At 44.9% G+C, this 18,490-nt stretch overlaps 1 protein-coding gene across 4 annotated transcripts in view; it reads left to right on the top strand.

Moving 5' to 3' along the window:
- Positions 1-18,490, top strand: part of Fubp3 (far upstream element binding protein 3) — a 48,837-nt gene that overhangs the window by 9,199 nt on the left and 21,148 nt on the right. For 2 of the 4 annotated variants that reach the window (XM_047524615.1, XM_047524612.1), the window contains exons 2-5: positions 3,220-3,325; positions 14,594-14,624; positions 16,930-16,979; positions 17,367-17,438. In XM_047524615.1, the coding sequence (XP_047380571.1) occupies positions 3,220-3,325; positions 14,594-14,624; positions 16,930-16,979; positions 17,367-17,438 (259 nt within the window). Of the gene's footprint in view, positions 1-3,219; positions 3,326-14,590; positions 14,625-16,929; positions 16,980-17,366; positions 17,439-18,490 lie in introns of all 4 variants that reach the window. The other 2 variants (XM_047524613.1, XM_047524611.1) reach the window with 1 other exon arrangement.

Here is an 18,490-nt window from a genome sequence, read left to right as displayed (position 1 = left end):
TCCGCAGATTTCCCAAGTTATAGAAAACTGAAGCAAGCATGAAGTAAGAGCAGATCTGAGAGGCTTGTCATATTTTGGAAGGAGGCTTGTTGATTTAGTCAAAACTAGGAACAGAAAGCTTGTAATGTTTCTATGTAACATTCCATCAACCTGTGAAACTACTATATAAATTATAAGGAAGGCCAAGGATTTGGGAATACATTTTAGCTATGTAAGAAGGAAGGGAAACGACCTATAAGCCAGGAGGCATCATCAGAAGGGAGTAGGGATAATATGCTTAATGTGTGGAGCTTTTTTTGGATGGGGGCAGTCTGCTGATTTGGGGACTCCACAGGGAATCATAGAGCCTTTAGGGCTCCTTTCCTCTTTTTTTCTTTTTTTGGCACTGGGGGATTGAACTCAGGGGTACTTAACTGCTGAACCACATCCCCAGCCCTTTTTATTTTTTATTTGAGTCAGGGTCTTGCTAAGTTACTCAGGGCCTTGCTAAGTTGCTGAAGCTGACTTTGAACTTCCGATATTCCTACCTCAGCCTCCTGAGCTGCTGGGATTACAGGTGTGCACCACTGTGCCTGGCTACCCCTTTCTTATTTGGGGGTTATTTTCACTGTTTGCTGGGAATTTTTAGGACCATAATTTGCTTAAATTTTGTTTTCTATGTGATGCTAAGGATGGAACCTAGGACCTTGCACATGCTTAGCAAGCATTCTGCCACCCTTTTATTTTATCTTACTTTATTATGAGTTGAGGTCTCACTAAGTTGTTGAGGCTGGCCTTGAACTTGTCATCCTCCTGCCTCAGCCTCCCAAGTAGTTGGGATTACAGGTGTGTGCCATCTGTTAGACCTGGCTGGAGCCATTTAAAAAAAAAAAAAAAAAAGGTCAATAATCTTGACACTCCCTACACCTGCCATTTGCTGCTCCGTTTATTGTAGTCTCTGTGGAGCATAAGCCTTGAAGTGTTCTTTCCTTTTAAATCCACCTGCTTATCAGCTATTTCCCTAAAGATAGCTTTTGCATTTTAAGCAGCCAGCGACCACAAGCTTATCCAAAACATACAGAGAATGAGATTACAAGTCTGGGGCAGGATGCTGTTAGGCAGGATTTATATAGTATTTTGTTCTAGAGCAAATGAGACTTGGGCATATGAGCTGGGGTTTCTTAGTATTTTATTTAATACTGCAGGACGGGGGTGCAGTTTTAAGCATGCATACAGGATACCATCATCTCAAGCCTAGACAGGAGTTGGCAGACTTTCTTTAAAGATCTGTGTAGTGAGTGTTAAATTTAGGCCTTGCACACTGCACAATCTCTGTGCCACTATAGTGCAAAGACAGCCATTGGTGGTATATGAACAAATGAATGTGGTCCTGTTCTCATAAAACCTCCCTAGAAAAGCAGGTGATTCAACCATAGTTTGCTGACCTCTGGCCTCCGCTACACTAGTACCTCCTAAATGATCTTCTTGTCCTTACCTCCTTACCATCTGTTTTCCTTGAAGCAAAGGGATCTTTTAAAAACATAAATGAGCATGTTTTTCCCTGGATTAAATCTTGGAGTAGTCTTCCACCTGCCTTTCTATAAAATCCAAGTTCCTTACCAAGGTCTGTAAGGCTCTAAGGAAATAAGCACCTCTTAGAACACACCTAGATCCTTGTACTCTAGTCAAAGTGACTTCTCTCTTCTAGGCTCATTCCTAGCAAGCCTGTTCTGCCTCGGGGCTTTTGTACAAGGTGTTCCCTCTGCCCAAGACATCCTCTGGTCTTTCCGTGGCCAGCTCCTCATGTAGTTCTCAGATCAGATGATACCTCCTTGCAGTGGGCCCTTCCCTGACTGCTTTACTTCAAGCAGCTATTCTCAGCCCCACATATGTCACCTCATTATCTGAATGCTTATTCCCAGCTGAAGTGATCAGTTATTGATTTACCTTGTATACCCTGTAACTCCCCACAGCTGCTGGTCTAGGAGAAGCAGGGCCCTGCTTGGTCCTGTTCTCCACAGCAACCCCAGTGCCTCACCACACTGGAGATAACTAATATTTGTTGGATGAATTGCCTTCTTTATAAAACCCTGGTATTTGTAAAATATTTCTAGTACTTGAAGCTCCTTTGTTCAAGGTATCTTGATTATATTTCAAAAACTAATAAGTATGTGGTATTGTACCCTTGGGTTCTTATGCAGAGAGGAAGGAGACTCACCCAGCATCTCAGAACTAGTAAATGCAAGGGAGGAGAGCAGACATCAATTGACTGGGGATGCCTGGGTGCCTGGCTGGCATTCCAAGGCCTGCATTTGGTTTTTAGTCTCATGGTTATCTTTGGCCATTTATTTGTTTAAGGTTATTTATCTTCATGTTGGTCCCAGAAGGCGTCAGACTTCAGGGCACTTTTGAACTGGCACAGAACTACCAGGGAAACCTCGGCTATATGGGACAGCCGTGCTGGCTGCCCTCTGTCCTCCCTCCTTGTTGAACTTAACTGAGGGACCAACAAGAAGAACAGTGGCTCTAAATTCTCCTTTGTTTAAGTGAGAGTTGATTTATGACCATGTTTAATTTCCTAATGAGAACAAAGTAGATAAGAAGTTCTTCATGCCACTTGTTTCTAGGGGGAAACCTTAAAGCTGTGTTCTGTTCTTTAGTTGATAAACAGCCTCAGCTGCTGACATTGTTTTCAGAAGTTGCCTCCCTTTCTGTGGTGCAGGAATCCTTCTGAAATTTTTGGCCATTTCCAGCGAGGAAAAGGAGCTTATCATTTTTTGTCTCTGTAGATCACACCATCAGTTTATAGATGTTAAAGTTATTAGGATGGATTTAGTCCTAAAGAGTTTGTCATTTCTGAGCAAACATGCCTCTTAAATATTCTTGGAGAATTTGTTGCCTAAAGGAAAATAACCTGTAATAAAGTGAGGTTTTTGAACAAAGTTCTCCGTGTTGTCTGCCTGCTTTAAGACAAAGCATACCTATATATTTAGTGACTACTTAAAATTACTGATTTGCTTGTAGAAGGCACATTTTGGGAAGTATTTTTATTTCTAAAGACACATTATTAAGGCCAAAAGAAAACTCAGTTAACAAAAAACTAGCCTATCATAATAGTGCCTTACCTTAAGGCCGGTGGGGGAGAAGTGGGGTAGCATCCCTTCATGGGGACTCTTGTCTTTCTCCTAAGAGTACAGCTTTGATTTGTTACTGAGTGTTTAAATCTGATTCTCTCTGTAGATTGCTGCTAAAATTGATTCAATTCCTCACTTGAACAATTCCACGCCTCTCGTGGACCCCTGCGTATATGGATATGGCGTGCAGAAACGGCCCCTGGATGATGGAGGTGAGTTGCTCTAGGTGCCCTGCCTTAGGGCGGTTGTGAGCCTGCCAGCCACGCTTGAATCTGTCAGCCCTTTCCTTAATGGCTCTCTTGAGAGGAATGGTAGAGGGGATGTATTTAGGATGATTTTTCTCAGCAGTTCTCCAGTATTTGAGTTCTTATTTGTCTTGACAATACAGAAATTTTTTCAGCTGGGCTCCAAGATGAAGACTTGGCCTTGAACATCTACCTAGAAGTCATTTGACCCCTTTGAGAATTTTGATTTAGCTCTCAGTCCTTCCAGTGCATGTGTGGAAATTGAAGTTCCCACTTTCTCCAAAGAAATGCTAAGAAGATTTGGTGTGCATCTCTGAGGAATCTATGGCTGCATCTTGACCTCTAAGAAAGCAAAAAGGGATGGTGACCTTTGACAGTATCTGCCGGGTTTTTACCATCTCCACTTGTGATAGGCTCTTTCTAGAAGCTTCCACTTTTATTTTATTTACTCACACATTTATTGTTTTCTTCATCTTTATTTCCTACTCCATCCCAAAAGGAATTTGAGACCACTTAGATGAACATGTCCACCATGGCAGAGCACTCAGGCTTCCTCATCACCCTTTGTCCTGCAGAGCGCCACCATACAGGGTGTGAGGGTCACTTGATGACATGTGCATTTGCATGTGATCACGGGACCCAGTCTTCTCTGCTGTTCTCCGTCTGCGTATGCATTCAGTCATGTGTATGTCCTTGTGTCTGTCATACAGGTGAAAGGAAAGTACAGAACAGTATATATTGTATAATCTTTTCCAAAGAAAGCACCTGTTTTTATGTAATTAGAAAAAATATAATTGGGCTGGGTGTGGGGGTGCATTCCTGTATTCAGGAGGCTGAGACAGGAAGATTGCAGGTTCAAAGCCAGCCTCGGGGCTGGGTTTATGGCTCAGTGGTAGAACTTTTGCCTAGCATGTGTGAGGCACTGGGTTCAATCCCCAGTACCTCATAAGAATAAATAAATAAATGTATTTTGTCCTTCTACAACAAAAATATTTTAAAAAAAATAACCAGTCTCAGTAATTTATTGAGCCCCTATCTCAAAATAGAATATAAAAAGGGTTAGGGATGAGCCTCAGTGAGTTCAGTCCCTGGTACATATATATGTGTGTGTGAGTATAAATTTGGTGTGACTGCAATTTCTTTGGTTTCTTCAGGAATTCTAAAAGTAAAGGTGGCCATTGATTTTAGATGTGGGAAGTTTTTGAATAACTGTTTAGACTGACAAGGTGAAGACTTTGAGGAGACAGCACTCGTTTTGAGTGTAAAATTCTTTTTTTTTTTTTTTTTAAATGTTTAAGGTATGCAGATAATCTACCCCAAGGCCATTGGAACTAAGATAACCATTTAAACTGCTGCTTCAAAATGGTGCTCTGTGATCTTTTTGTACTTGACCAGTGTTGCTGTTTTCTTAGACCAAATGTGGCTGATTACATTATCTGCATTTTTTTCCTTAGCTAAGAGCTGTGATGCAAAGTAACCTTGCCTTTGCAGGGTGTTCATGCTTTGAACATCCGGTGATGTCCTACAGGGACATCAATGTCAAAATCAAAAAACTGAGCTGTCTGGCTCTGAGCACAGATCTCATTAATGGACACGGTCTCCATGGCCCAGTGTTTCCAGAAGTCAAGATCGATACATCTCACAACTCATCAGCCTTTCATGACAATTCAGCCTTGTTTTCAGCAGAGTTGAAGTGTTAAACCTTAGGCATGCAGTGAACAGGTAAGACGGCCTGTGTCCTTTGCATGAGGACCACCTAAATATTTGCAAATGAAACCTTTCTCCGGTGTTAGGCAGATGTCTTTCTCCCATCCGTCCTTTGCATGCCCATTTAAAAGAAATCAGTAAAACTGAATCTATCAATAAGGAGAACTGGGTAGCTGGCAGATGTAGTTGACCAACAGCCAGAATCCCAGCCCATAAGACCAGAATCTCACTTGAAACCCAAGTTCATTATTATATCATGTGTTTTGACCTCTTATTTTGAAATGCATAATTTTTTTGCCTGTTTGCCTTTTGGAGAATAAATCCTCAGAAGGAGAAAATGAATGTGATTTTCGTTTTCTTCTCTGTATGTTAAGCCTTACAGTGGGAACGGTTCACTTTCCCACTGGATACGCTGGTGTGTATCCTGCCGGGCCTCTCATCATCTCTGGATGTCCTGTCTTCTGTAACAACAGACTGTATTTGAAGAACAAGACATTTTTCCCTCAGGCCTCTTACTTTCTTCATCACAGTTGATAAAACTAATTCTCTTTGCTGTTGATCATTGTTAAATGCACAAGTTACATATTTCTCCAAGTTTGTCCCCATGTGTAGAATTTGGGTTTGCTGTTGAGCTCAGCAAGAAGCTTAAGAACCCTGAGTCTTTGGGACCTGCCTTGACTTGGTCTTGTCAGATGTCTCTTAATGGGAATAAAGTCACTGGGCCAGTGACTTTATATAAATAATAAAGTCACTTTCTGTCTCAAGTTAGGTATACGAACACACAGTCCCAATTGGGGGAAGTGACATTCTCCGTTACCTGATAGCTGTCTCAGGCTTGTAAGTCTTGTTGTCAGAATTTAGAAAAGCCCAGAGCCTGGATACAGAACCAGAAGCAGGAATTTCAGCAATAAAGATTTCCAAAGCCTTTGCAGGTTCTTGTTTGGTTTGGCTTGGGGTTTTGTGACAGAAGCTTACCAGCTTGCTTCTTTAGCAATGTGAACTTTCTAACTTAACTGTGAAACAAGGTTCTTTAACCTTTAGGAGGTTGAAGTTCGGTCACTTAAAACTTTTTGGAACTGTTATTTGCTTAAAAGCACTTTACGAAGGCTGGGGATATAGCTCAGTTGCATACACGAGGCCCTGGGTTCAATCCCCAGCACCACACACACACACACACACACACACACACACACACACACAAAAGCATTTTACTTCAGCTAGAAAGAGCCTTACTGTAGAGCTGGTTCAGGACATTCAAGATTTTCAGACATGAACTGGGAGATGAAGATTGTGAGGCAGTGCAACAGGGGAAGGCTGGTTCTTGGTATAGAAGTGGGCTTGGGCTGGTTGCATTCCAGAGAGTTACGACCTTGAGTTGTCTGTGAGCTCGCTAGTTCCTGTTCCTGCTTGGGACCAAGCACGGAGTTCGGAGCTCAGCTTTTAGGGCCTGCCCGGTGCGCTTCCTCAGCAGGAGCAGTCATTCCCTGCCCCCGGCTTCACGTCAAGTCCTCCTTACCATAGCGTCGTCAGCCCTGACTCCCGCACTTCCTTACGGTCTTTGTGGTGTATGTTTGGAGCCCAACATTTCAGAAGTCCTCCTCTGGTCTCTGTGGCACCTCTCCCACGTAGTACTTTCTTCATGCTGCAACTGGAGCCTCTTTGCAGCCACTCTGACCTATTCTGTGCCTCCTCTTGGACCAGTGCAGCTTCCAGCAGTCCCAGGTTCAGATCTTCCTGAGCTGACCATGGCCTCCCTGCCTTTCTGGTTTCCTGTCCTTGTCCAGCACTCACCACAACAACCTAAGCATCTCTTCTCTTTGCTGTTCCTGAAACTTATCCCTGCTCCAGTTCTGGACCATCTCTTACTCCTCTTCTGGTTTCAGAATTGATGTGACGTAGCTGAGTGTGGTGGCACACACCTGTAATCCCAGTGGCCTGGGAGGCCGAGGCAGGAGGATTTCGAGTCCAAAGCCAGCCTTAGCAACTTACCTAGGGCCTAAGCAATTACATGAGACCTTGTCTCTAAGTAAAATACAAAAAAGGGCTGGGGAATATGACTGAGTGGTTAAGCACCCCTGGGTTCAATCCGCAGTATCAAAAAACAAAACAAAACAAAAAATAAATAACTAATGTGATTTCCTCCTAGAAACTTGTCCTCATCCTCTTCTGACTTTTTTGGTGCCTGGCTCTCATGCTGCCTGGCCAATTCATCTTCTCTCCTTCCCTTTCTTCCTTCCCTCCTTCCTCTTTGCTGTCTTCTTTTCTCACACACCCACTTCACCAGTGTATAATAAACCACATTCTGGGCTTGACCTCCAAACTGTTTTGTCCCCCTCTTTTGTTCTGTAAGCACCAGGGCCCACGATGCTCCTCTCCTGCCACATTCAGCGTGATCAGAGACTCTCTTCATTTCCTTATGCACCTTGAAGAGTGAAAGAAGCAACTTTCCTACTTCACTCCACCCTTGTCATATGCTGTTTAGCATCTTTAATATTTTGTGAAAAATAAATTTCAAGTTTAAAAGGACACTACGAGCTGAGCAGTTTAGAAGTACAGATTTGGACTTAGTCATGCGTTGATGAGTTTTCTGTCGCAGCAGTGGGAATGGCTTTGTCCATACTGAGCAAGTGCCCTACCTTAACTACACCTCCAGCCCTTTTTATTTTATTTTGAGGCAGAGTCTCACTGTGTTACCCAAGTTGACCATGAACTTGTGCTCCTCCTGCCCCAGCCCCTCACGTCACTGTGATTACAGGTGTGTGCTGCTGTGCCTGACTGACACGCTTTTTCTTAATGGACCAGGTTGTAAATATGTTTTGGCTCTCAGGCCCTGTGTCCCACCTCCTCAGTTGTGCCATTGGAGCTCAGAAGCAGCCACCGATGATGGGTAAACAAATGGCAGATGAGCATGGCTGTGTTCCAGTAGCGTGTTATTTACAAAAGCAGGCAGCTGCCCTCAGGCATTCTGCCAGCCCCTGATCTAACGTCAGTTCGTAAATGATGAACTCAAACACTTTCTTATTCTTCAGTTAGGAAAGTGTACGTAGGCTACCCTCCCCGACTCTCCTCAGCCTCAAGGGGTCCACTGTATACCTGCCTGGCTGCCTGAGAAACCAGGCATTGCTCTTGTTTAACCCAGAGCTTTGACGGAGGGAGAAGTCACTTGTCTTCTCCGTGGTCAAGGAGTATAACACCCCCACGTCCTGCCCTCTCCGTGATGGAGACACCAGAACCAGAACTTTGGGTTCTTGCCACCGTGGGAGGGGGGACAGGCCTGCAAGTGGCTTTTAACTAGCCCGCCTTCTCCACCAAAGGCTGTCTCTGATGAGTGTGGTATGGACCCACACTGTCTTTCTGTTGCTCATGTTTGGGAGGTGAAGGAGGGGCTGCTGCGTACGCCGTCAGATGGGTAGTTTATGGGAAGATGGGCACAGAAAGCTTGTGTGTCCTTCACAAGTTTTTATTTTGCCACTTGTGTCAGGGCAAGGAGAAAGGGGAAAAGAGGAGCAAGGAGGAAACATGCTTTTAAGTGGCAGCCCGTGAGGCAAGCTGAGGACTGAGCCAGAGCTGGTGGGAGGGAGGCTGCTGCCTGTGGCCTACTCTGCCCGGAGCCTGCAAGGGCCAGTCTCCGCTTGGAAGATGGAAAAAGGGAGTGCAATGATGCTGATCCTTTCCCTGGACGGAGGGTGATGGAGGATGCTGGAGGGGTGAAAGCCAGCCTGAGACCGTTGCTGAGCCGTGGGGTGGGGAGACCTGCCATCGCCTTCACGCTGCTGCTTCCTGACGACTTCTGGGGTTGGGTGGGTATGCGTGGGCTAATGGAGGAATTCTCTTCAGCTTCCTCCTTTCTTGAAATGTACCTCTGGGAATCGTGTCTGCACTGCGGAGGGCATTACCTTCTCCTGGCCACACGTTTCTTGAATTCCCCTTCCTTGGTATGGATGGTAAAATCCTCAGGCAAGGGACTAGACACGGACTCAGGGTGGGGTGTCCCCAGGTAACAGTGTAGTCTTGGTAGGGAACACTGAAGCAGAGTCTGATAGTTTCCAGGTAGCAACTCCGGACAGAGGCTCCAGGCCCTACCCTAACCCACCCCTGTTTCTCCCTCCCTCCCTCCGAGTCAGGATTATAACTCAGAATCGAGGTGGTAGTCACATGGGTGCATATGTATGCGTGGGGTGGAAAAAGGAAGTGAGATTCTTTTTCCTGGGAGAGTGTGAACTGACTGGTTGGTTGACAGCTGGCTTAGCCAGCAACGTGTAGTGGACATTTTCCACAAAATTAATATGGGCTAATTCTGCCACAGGAGTGCTGTGAGGACAACTATTAACTGGAGTTCACAAACAGTACCGTTGCATGCCTCGCAACTACCAGCCTAGAGAAGAAACCATAGCTGTCAAATTAAAAGAGGTTTCCTAGTGTTTCAAAGTTCTCCTGGGGAGAATGTTAGCCAAAATGTCTTTCTACCCTGACTGAACATCAAAATCACTGCAGGTTTTTTTCCTTTTTCTTTTTTTTTTTTTTTTTTTTGGTATCAGGGATGGAGTCAGGGGTGCTCTACCATCAAGCTACATTCCCAGTCCTTTCAGTTTTTTTGCTTTGAGACAGGATCTTGCTAAGTTGCTAAGGCTGGCCTTGAACTGAAATCCTCCTGCCTCAGCCTTCCAAGTTGCTGGGATTACAAGTGTGTAATCCCAATGGGCAGAGCTACACCCTACACTCTAGGAGCTTTAAAAAATTCTTCCTGCTGGTACAGCCCGTCTAGAACAGCTTTGCAGTCCTTCAGAACTTAGCCTGGACTTACCATACAGCCCACAGTCGCACTCCTGAGCATCTACCCCCGAGAAATGCATACTTAATATTCGCCAAAAAAACCCGTCCACATATCCTTGCCACAGCTTTACTCGTAACAGCCCCAGAGTGCACATACCCAGATGTCCTTGAGCAGGTGAAGGGTTAGACCGCTGGCCCACAGACCGTAGGGTCTGACCAAGCAGCCCAGGAACAGGCTTGGGGGTACAGGGGATCTGCAACAACTTGACTTGAGTCTCCAGGGAGCTGTGCCATGTGCCGAGGGCAGAAAGCCAGTCCCCGAAGACTACACATTCTGTTATTCCCTTGGCATAACATTTTTGGAATGGACAGTAGATTAGTGGTTGCCAGGGGACTAGGGATTGAATGCTGGAGGAGGCCCTGGGTGGGATGCAAGCAGGTCACAGCTGTTCCTGGTCTATAAGGAAACTCGAAGCTTGCACTCCAGTTGTATAGATAAAAACACTGCTATCTGCAAAAGTAAGCAATTTTGATCACAGCCAAATACCTAATATGACAGAAAGGAGACGCAAACCTTGATCTCTGTCTCAAATGGTGTAAGACACTAGTGCTTGAAAATATGAATCCAAAGTCTGGTAGGTTGGGATGTAAATCCTAACTCTGCCAGTTGTTTGCTGGGTGATTTGGGGCAGGTTGCTTCATGTGTCTGAGCCTCTGTTCCTCACTTGAAGGATAGAGCTAATAGTACTTATGTCATGAAATTTTTTAAGAGGGTTATATCAAGATGTTTCCAAACTTTTAAATATAACATTGTGAGACAGGAGAATCACAAGTTTAAGGCCAGCATGGGCAGCTTAGCGAGACTCTCTCTCAAAATTAAAATACAAATTTTTTTCAAGAAAAATAAAATACCATTCACGACAGTTAATTATTTTTCTATCAGAACTAAGTGCACACATTAAAACATAACTAAAATAAAAGGTTTATTAAATGCACATTCTTACTATGTGCAGTACATTGTTTTCTCTTTTTTTTAGTAGAGCTCCTTGTGACCCCTCTGTTGATGTCATGACCACTGATTTAAAGGAAAATAAGACCTAGTGCTGTGAAAGTAATGTCACAGAAGGACTCTGCTCTCAGCAGCCTCCATAGCTGCACTGGGGGAGGGAGTGGACCCAAGGCACCCTCACTTTTTGGAGGCAGGGTCAGGTCTGATCACGCAGCTTTCTCCTTTCCCCACCATATGCTCAGCTTCTGAGGGCAGAGATGGACCTTGCTTATTGTTTTATTCTCAGGACCCTAGCACAGTGTTCAGCCCCTGAAAGGCAGCATCAAAATCTGTATGGTAGAGGGTAGGGATGGGTGCAGCGTGGACAAGGGTGCAGGCCCTGAGGGCTGGCTGAGTGCAGGCCCCTTGCTCTTCCTGGAAGTGCTGAGATGCGAACAACAAGCGTGCCTCTGAGGAGGGCTCTTACAGGATGGGGGGGGGGCATGCAGATGAAGCACCAGGGGTCTTTCCACTTGCAAACGCTTGTAGACTACTAGGAAGAGTGATGTTACTGATCGTTTTCTTGCACTTTTAAGAAAATAATTTGCAAAATTACTAACAGAGTACTTGCCACAGGCCTTTCAGCTGAACTCAGCAAGGCAGTGTTGGGTGACCCTGGCAGAGCTGCTGCTCAGGACACAGGAAGCCTTTGTGTCTCTCTACCTCTTGGCGTGTCCCTGCCTTAGCCGGGGCCTGGGAAAGTACTGGTCAGAGTCAGAAGGGATGGGGATCCAAGGAAGGGGCCCTGCAGAGGATGTTCTCCAGATCTGAAGAGGGAGGCTCAATGTGTTTTTGTCAGTCACCGAGAGCTGTTGACATTCCCCTCCCGGCTGCGCCACTCACCTGCCCTTCTGCGCATGATGCCAGCCTTGTTGTCTGAGCTGTCGCGAGGAGTAATTGGTACTTCTGTTCTTGGGATTTGGGGGAGAGGAGAGCATCTATTAAAATTGATGCCTGTTATAAAGTTGGGTTTGTTGCCCAGTGATACTTTGTTAGTATTTCTTTTGGGGGAGAATGAAGCCTCGTTGGTTTGTTGTTTTTTTTTCCCTCCTCACTAATAGGAAAGAATAGGGCCACCTTGCTGCAGTTTTTTTTTTTTTTTTTTTTTTTTTTTAAAGATCATTATTGAAATTGGCAGAGTATTACTCTTCAGAAAGAATTTCTTATATTGTAGGATGCCTCTTTTCCATGAGAATTTCATTTTTCCTTATGTAGCCCAGGCAGCTTCCTATTATGTCGTGTGCAGGGTAAATGAGAACTACCCCACTTGCGCGTGTGTGCTGGAATTGAGCTGAGGGGAACTTTGAAGCGAGATAAGGTGTTGTCAACCAGCATGCGCCATTAACAGGAAATAGGACTGATTCTATTCAGCATTTTTCCTTCTTTACAGTAAAATGACTGTAGTTACCATTAAATTGAACTTGATAGGCATTCCATCTGTCTCCCTAGCAGACTAAGGAGAAGTCACCTGTCCCTGGAGCTGGACGTATCAGTTTGCCGTGTGAGTGCCTAGTGACCCTTCATCTCACTGCTGGTTTTCATTTGGAGCGCCAAATGGGAATGCTGCCTAAGGGAACCAAGTTTTAGGGCATGTGCTTCAGCATTGGGCCACAGCATTTTCCTGCATGAAGGAGAGTGTCTGTCCTTCTCAAGCTCTGCCACCCAGAGAGCACTTACTCTGGGTTTGCATTTGGTTTTGTTTCGGGTGGTGTGGCCCTCGCAGGCCATCTGACTGTGGGATGCTGGTGTGTGCAGTTTTACATTCAACCTCTGAACACTCTGCTTGTCAGCAGAGCAGTTGGCTGTCAGAGATGCCAGTGTGTGCAGGGCTCCCGTGACACATACTTTGCCAACAAAAAGGCATTTCCATTTCTGTGGCAAGCACAAAATTTGGAGTGGCCTTTAACAGAAGACTGAGCATTCTGAGCATTCTCGTGCCTCCTGCCTCCCGAAGCCCTCACGGCAGCAGTGCCCTGTGCTGCACTGTGGCTTTTCTTCTAGACACACGTCTGAGGAGCATCGTCCTTTTGATGTCTCCAACCCAGCAGCCAGTGGACCAGGAGCCACCGTCTGGCCTCGTTGCCTGTTTGGGGAACAGGAACCTCTCTTCCATGCCCCTATTTCAAGACAGTTAGTCCTTCTTCAGTGGATTCTTTACCCACTAGAAGAGAAATTCTGGTGGTAATTGGGGAAGCTGAACTTGAATCAAAAAGGAGCAGCTAAGTAAACCTGCAGGCACTCTGCCTTGACCTCCTTCATGCATTCCTTTGCTTCCCTCTGCCTTTGGTGATGGATAGTCCCCTTTCCAAGCTGGGGTCATCCACGTGAAGTGGGAGTCCTGAGCACTGCTGACCCAAAGCAAGAGCGTTTGTGACACTCAAACAGCACAAAAAGAATTTAAGAGTCAATTAAAACATTTCTCTTATCCCTGAGACAAGCATGTTAACAGTATATAGTGTCGATGTTTTGGCTGCAGACCATTATCTTGCTGTTGATCAGAAGAAATATGGTATTTCTGATCGATAGCTTCAGCAAACTCATCAACTGTCTTTACCTTTTGGAACATTGTTTCTCTCTGCTTTTTCTTCTAAAATGTCGTCATCTGGTTTTTTTTCCTTTTGTCTCTTTATGACTAGCTACTATCTAGACAGAATGACAGGGTCACATTTGAACAGGAAGAAGAGCACTTGGAGTTCTGTATAGATGTTAGACCTTTTTGCTCTTTGTCCTGAAGTTGACGTCATTGATCCTTTCCCACTTACCTCTTATCTATCCTTGTAATGACTTTCCCCAAAGACATATTTTTGAATGCTCTTTTTAGCATCTTGGAAGATACATTCCGTTCTTTGTAATATGTTTGGGTCTTAGACTTTTTCATTGTCTGCTGGGTATGTTTTCTAAGCTGCATTTTTTAGGAGAGAAATGCCACAGAATCATTTTTGCTGATGGTTGGTGAAGGAGACACTCATCAATAGCTGAAAGAAGAGAAACTGGAACACAAAGCGTAGCTAAAGTGGTTTTGTGGGAATGTGATTACAGAGTCGGTTTTAATAATAAGAGGCTGTTTGGCACTGTTGTCTCTGTGAAATGGGCTTGAGAGGCGGCTGTGTGTTCTTGGTGTCTGCTGCGTGTGCTTGGAGGGCCATGGCGGGCCAAGGAAGTGGCCTGGGAGGGAGGAGTCCTGATCCCCTTGGAGTTGCTTGTGCCCTCTTGGGAGGGTAGGGGCCTGAGGGCTGTCCCCTCCCTGTGGCTGCCAGGAACATATGTGCCTGTTCTTAGCGACTGCAGCTGCCTGGAGCAGTCCTTAACAATGCTTCCAGGAGGGTAAATCTTCTCATTTGTTTTTAAAAGAGAGAAGGAGCCGCTCTGTCTTTACATTGAGTTTGGATCCAGAGCTGGAGGGAGGTAGGAAGTTAGAGGGATTTAGGCAAGCAGGATTTTCTCCCAGGCCTCTCAGCATGTGGACACACAGATCAATTTCTTATCCTGCGTTCAGCTGGACACTGGGTTAGAGACTGTTGATCAAGACGTCCCCTCCTGTTTCATATCATATAACGCATTCATTTCAGCCACTGAGCCTAAATTACTGTTTGCTTTCTTTCTGCCTTCCTTCCCCCCCGAAATGGTAAGAACTCGTACAAGGATGAAGTTAGTTTATCCGTGCTAATGCTTTGATTTTTCTTTTCTTTTTCTCTTTGCCACAGTAGGTAACCAGTTAGGGGCCTTGGTACATCAAAGGTAAGCAGTGGGTTATGTTTTATTATTTATTGATCATTTCTAATTGTTTATTGATCCACCATCTGTACTAGAGTGTTAGAAAGTCAGAGGTTGGGAGAGTAGAGAAACCGTGGGCTAGATTTCTTTAAAACTCAAGGTTTTTGCCAGCCTTTTCGGAGATAGTGTAAGCCCAAGGGATGGTCTGACACAAGATATTAAAAAGCAGGTGTGTTGTACATAACCCTAAAGGCTTTCAGCACGTTGGAGCTGCTCTTTTCTTCTGACACGTTTAATTTAAAAAGAAAGAATGCAGAATTGTCCTGCCTGGTTTTATGGCTTTTCCAAAGTTTTATGAGTCCTTAACTGTTTCACTGAAGGAGAGTTTGGGGTCTTGGCCCATTGGAGGTGCTGTTGGTGCTCAGGGAGCGCATGGCTGTGGAGGCTGGAAACCAGGGTTCCATCCCCACCATGGGGACAGGGAATTGCCAGAGAACCTTGGCCGGGTGCCTGGTGAATTCTCTGCCTGTTTCCCCTCAGCCTGCCTTCTGTTAGTGTTGAGGATTTAGGAAGCTATAAAGACCTTTAGGCCAGTAGTCAGACGATATTTGTGGTTACAGTGTTATCCGTAAAAAGGGAAGAAGGACGCAGGAAGCTCACCCTTTGTCTTCAGTGAGAGATCATACTGTAACCTAGATCCCTTGACCTTCACTGCATAGATAGGTTTTGCCTTCCATGTTCTGCATGAATGTTGGGGAGTTTCTAGAAATCATCAGGTACTAGTTAATCAAGATATCTGTCCTGGGTTTTCTTGTTGATTCTTTAGTTTGCTTTGTTTTCTTAATGAAAATAATTTAAATGAAGTAGTGGAGTATGGAACATTGGCTGTCCTAAGCCATACTTAGGATGTTTCTTTCAAAATGTCTGTGCCAAAGGTAGTCAGAGTTCAGCCTTGCATTTCGAAAAGAATTTTTCTTCCAGGAAGCCCAAAGCAGCTCATCTTGGTACATTTCTTCCCAGAAAGAGTCTGCTGATGTTGCTTCTGCCCGAGCTCTGTGACATTTCGTGTTGTATGTTGAAGGCCCTCTAGTCAGGTCCCACGTAATATTTTCTGAGAGTAGACAGCTCGTGCTACATGCCATAGGAGCAGGAGCCTCGCAGTCACACACACAGGAGCGCTGTCGTCCCTGGAACAGTCAGGACGTGCCTCCTGACAGGGACCCAGGGTCTACTGCAAGATGTCAGGCCCGCGAGGGTTGGCATCGGCATCCACAGCGCTCTTGGCCAGGAAGCGGGAGCTGCCTGATGTGGGGTGAACACACACATCCCAAGGGAGGAGGAGGCAAGTCCGTCCTCACAGCTGAGCCCGAGGACAGAAGCTCCTGGAGGAGTCGTGGCTGCGTCCCTGTGAGGGCTGTTGATGCTCTTGCGTCTCTTCTAAGCACTGCACTTGCCTAAAACATACACTTTTTTCAGTCCTTTCCATCATGGGGACAAATCCAGCTGGGTGAAAGAAGTTTAGAAATGCTTGCTGTTTTAAAACTACTTCCATTTAGCTTCTTCCCAAGGCAAATGTTTAGATTTAATTGCTTTCTGGGGTGTTGAGCGAATTGGATATTTGTCCATGATCCCTCTATGGCATATTCAAAGTTTTGTTTGAAAGAGGCAGTGCAGGAGGTTATGTATGTGTGTGTGTGTTTTTGTTTTGTTTTGTTTTTTGTGTGTTGTTCTTTGAGGGGGGAGGTTCGGACATAATGGATGAGATAGCATTTAACAGAAGTACCTTGTGGAGTAAGTGAGGTGATCATTCTGTCCTGGTCAACACTGGTTAGGCCTGTGCTAGATACTGGTTCCATTTGGGGCATTTTACCTTTAAAAACAGATAAATTGAAGAAAGGCCAGAAAGCAATAAAAAGGTTGGGAAATTAGGAATATCAAAGAAAAGTTGAATGCCTCTCATCTAGAGAGAACAGTGTAATAGAAGTCTGCACATCTCCCCGAGCCCACAGGATCTTTAAGGAAAGATTGCTGATGCATGCTAAGAGAGGACCTGGTGAGGTGGAAGTTAAGCAACTGTATTCCGAAAAGGCAGGTACTAGAGAAGCCATGCAGCCCAGATGTTTCCTCCTCTGACACAAGAAGATGAAGGCGCAGGTGTTTTAAACGGCCAAACCAAAGTTCATTGATGACTCCGTAGATGCTTGTGATTTGTTAGCTAAAGTGGCACAATTTTAAGCCTTGCATATTGCCAATATAGGAAGCTGGGTAGTCTAGAATGGCAGCAGAATTCTGTATTCTGTATTTTTTCCAAAATATTCTTTGTTTTTAGGGCAGTAATAACAGAAGAATTCAAAGTGCCTGATAAAATGGTTGGATTTAGTAAGTATCCACATTATCCACTTTTTCCCTAATTCCTATCTTTTTTTTCCTTTGTGTGTCCCCTGTAGTAGAATGCTTCTCATTCATGTTCCCTGCATCCCTGAGGTACTGCATGTCTCTTTCCAGTGCAAGGGAAAGACCAGAGCTTAGGGTCATAGACTCCCTTACCCTCTGCTTCAGCTTCTATACCCTGTATTTGTCTGCTGTATTTCACATGTGGTTTTGTTTGGTGTAATGCTCAGAGAGTTGAGGTGGGTTCGTAGGGGCCAGCTTGATTTGTAGTGAGTTGCGAGCCAAGTGTAACTGTTGGTTGAATTAATTACGTCATTCGTGCATGGTTAAACATGGAATGAGAGACACATTCTGACTCTGTTCAATCCGTTTCAGTTATCGGCAGGGGAGGTGAGCAGATTTCACGGATTCAAGCAGAATCTGGTTGCAAAATTCAGATTGCTTCAGGTAAGGGCTTCTCATTCACAGATCTCAGTTTGATAGAAATAAGTATTTTGCAAAATTTTCCAGAATTGGTACCTTTGCTTGTTGCTTAGAAGTTTGGGGGCTTTGGTAAGTATGTGTGATTGCTGTCTTCTTGCACCTCTGGAGTTGCACTCCCACATAAGCACCAAAGCAAAAGCCAGTCCAGAGACAACGCTTTAATCTGGCTTCTGGGGGGGACCCTCCACAGCTCTGTGGCCAGACATGGCTCCTTCCCACCACCTGCCATCTTAAGACCTATGTTTTCTGCACCAGAATGTTATGCCAGACATAGTGGGGACTGCATACTGGCACCCCTGGATGAGCCATCCTTCCCATTGTGGAAAGAGGACACCTGGGGGTTCTGGTTGACTTAGCTTGTGTCACACATGTTTCAGGACCTTTCCTATTCCTAGCAGGGTCAGTTTTGACCATGCAATATGGAGAGAGGTGGATTTTGAAGAACAGTTTTTATTTTAGCATCTTGTATGAGTTTGACCTCTTTCCATTGGGGAGGAAGGAGTCTGGAGGACATTCAACTAGAGAAACATTTTAAAGAGGTATCTTTACAGTGTCTTGAAAGCATTAACTGCTGAGAGCTATTTCTCTTTCAAGTTTTTGAGGAAGGATTTTAAGAAGTACTTTTTTAGGAACAAACCGAAGTATCACATGTGCAGCTGGAAAGTAAGATTTTCCTTACTTTGTCAAATTTTTCCTTACTTGTCTTGTCAAATGGCCCAGGACCGGTTCCACATAGTTGTCACTGATCTCTTGGGATATTCATGCAATAACTGGTAGTAATCACATGTGCTTATCATTAAGTTCTTTACCAAAGTATCGCAGAGCTGTTTGTGATCATGTGACCGTTGAACTGTTCTACAAATGGAGAAACTGAGGAATGGCATGCTGAAGTGACTTGAGTGATCACTAGCTTGTGGGCGGGTCAGAGCGAAGCTGAGGCTGGTGGCTAATGCCAGTCCATACACCTTTGTATCCTGCCACCTCCCTGTGGGGCTTGTTTCCATTTTGAGAACCTA

This window comes from Sciurus carolinensis, chromosome 14 (genome assembly GCF_902686445.1).
Source record: "Sciurus carolinensis chromosome 14, mSciCar1.2, whole genome shotgun sequence".
In the NCBI taxonomy this organism is placed as follows: Eukaryota; Metazoa; Chordata; class Mammalia; order Rodentia; family Sciuridae; genus Sciurus; species Sciurus carolinensis.
This window is presented reverse-complemented; position numbering and strand designations above follow the sequence as displayed.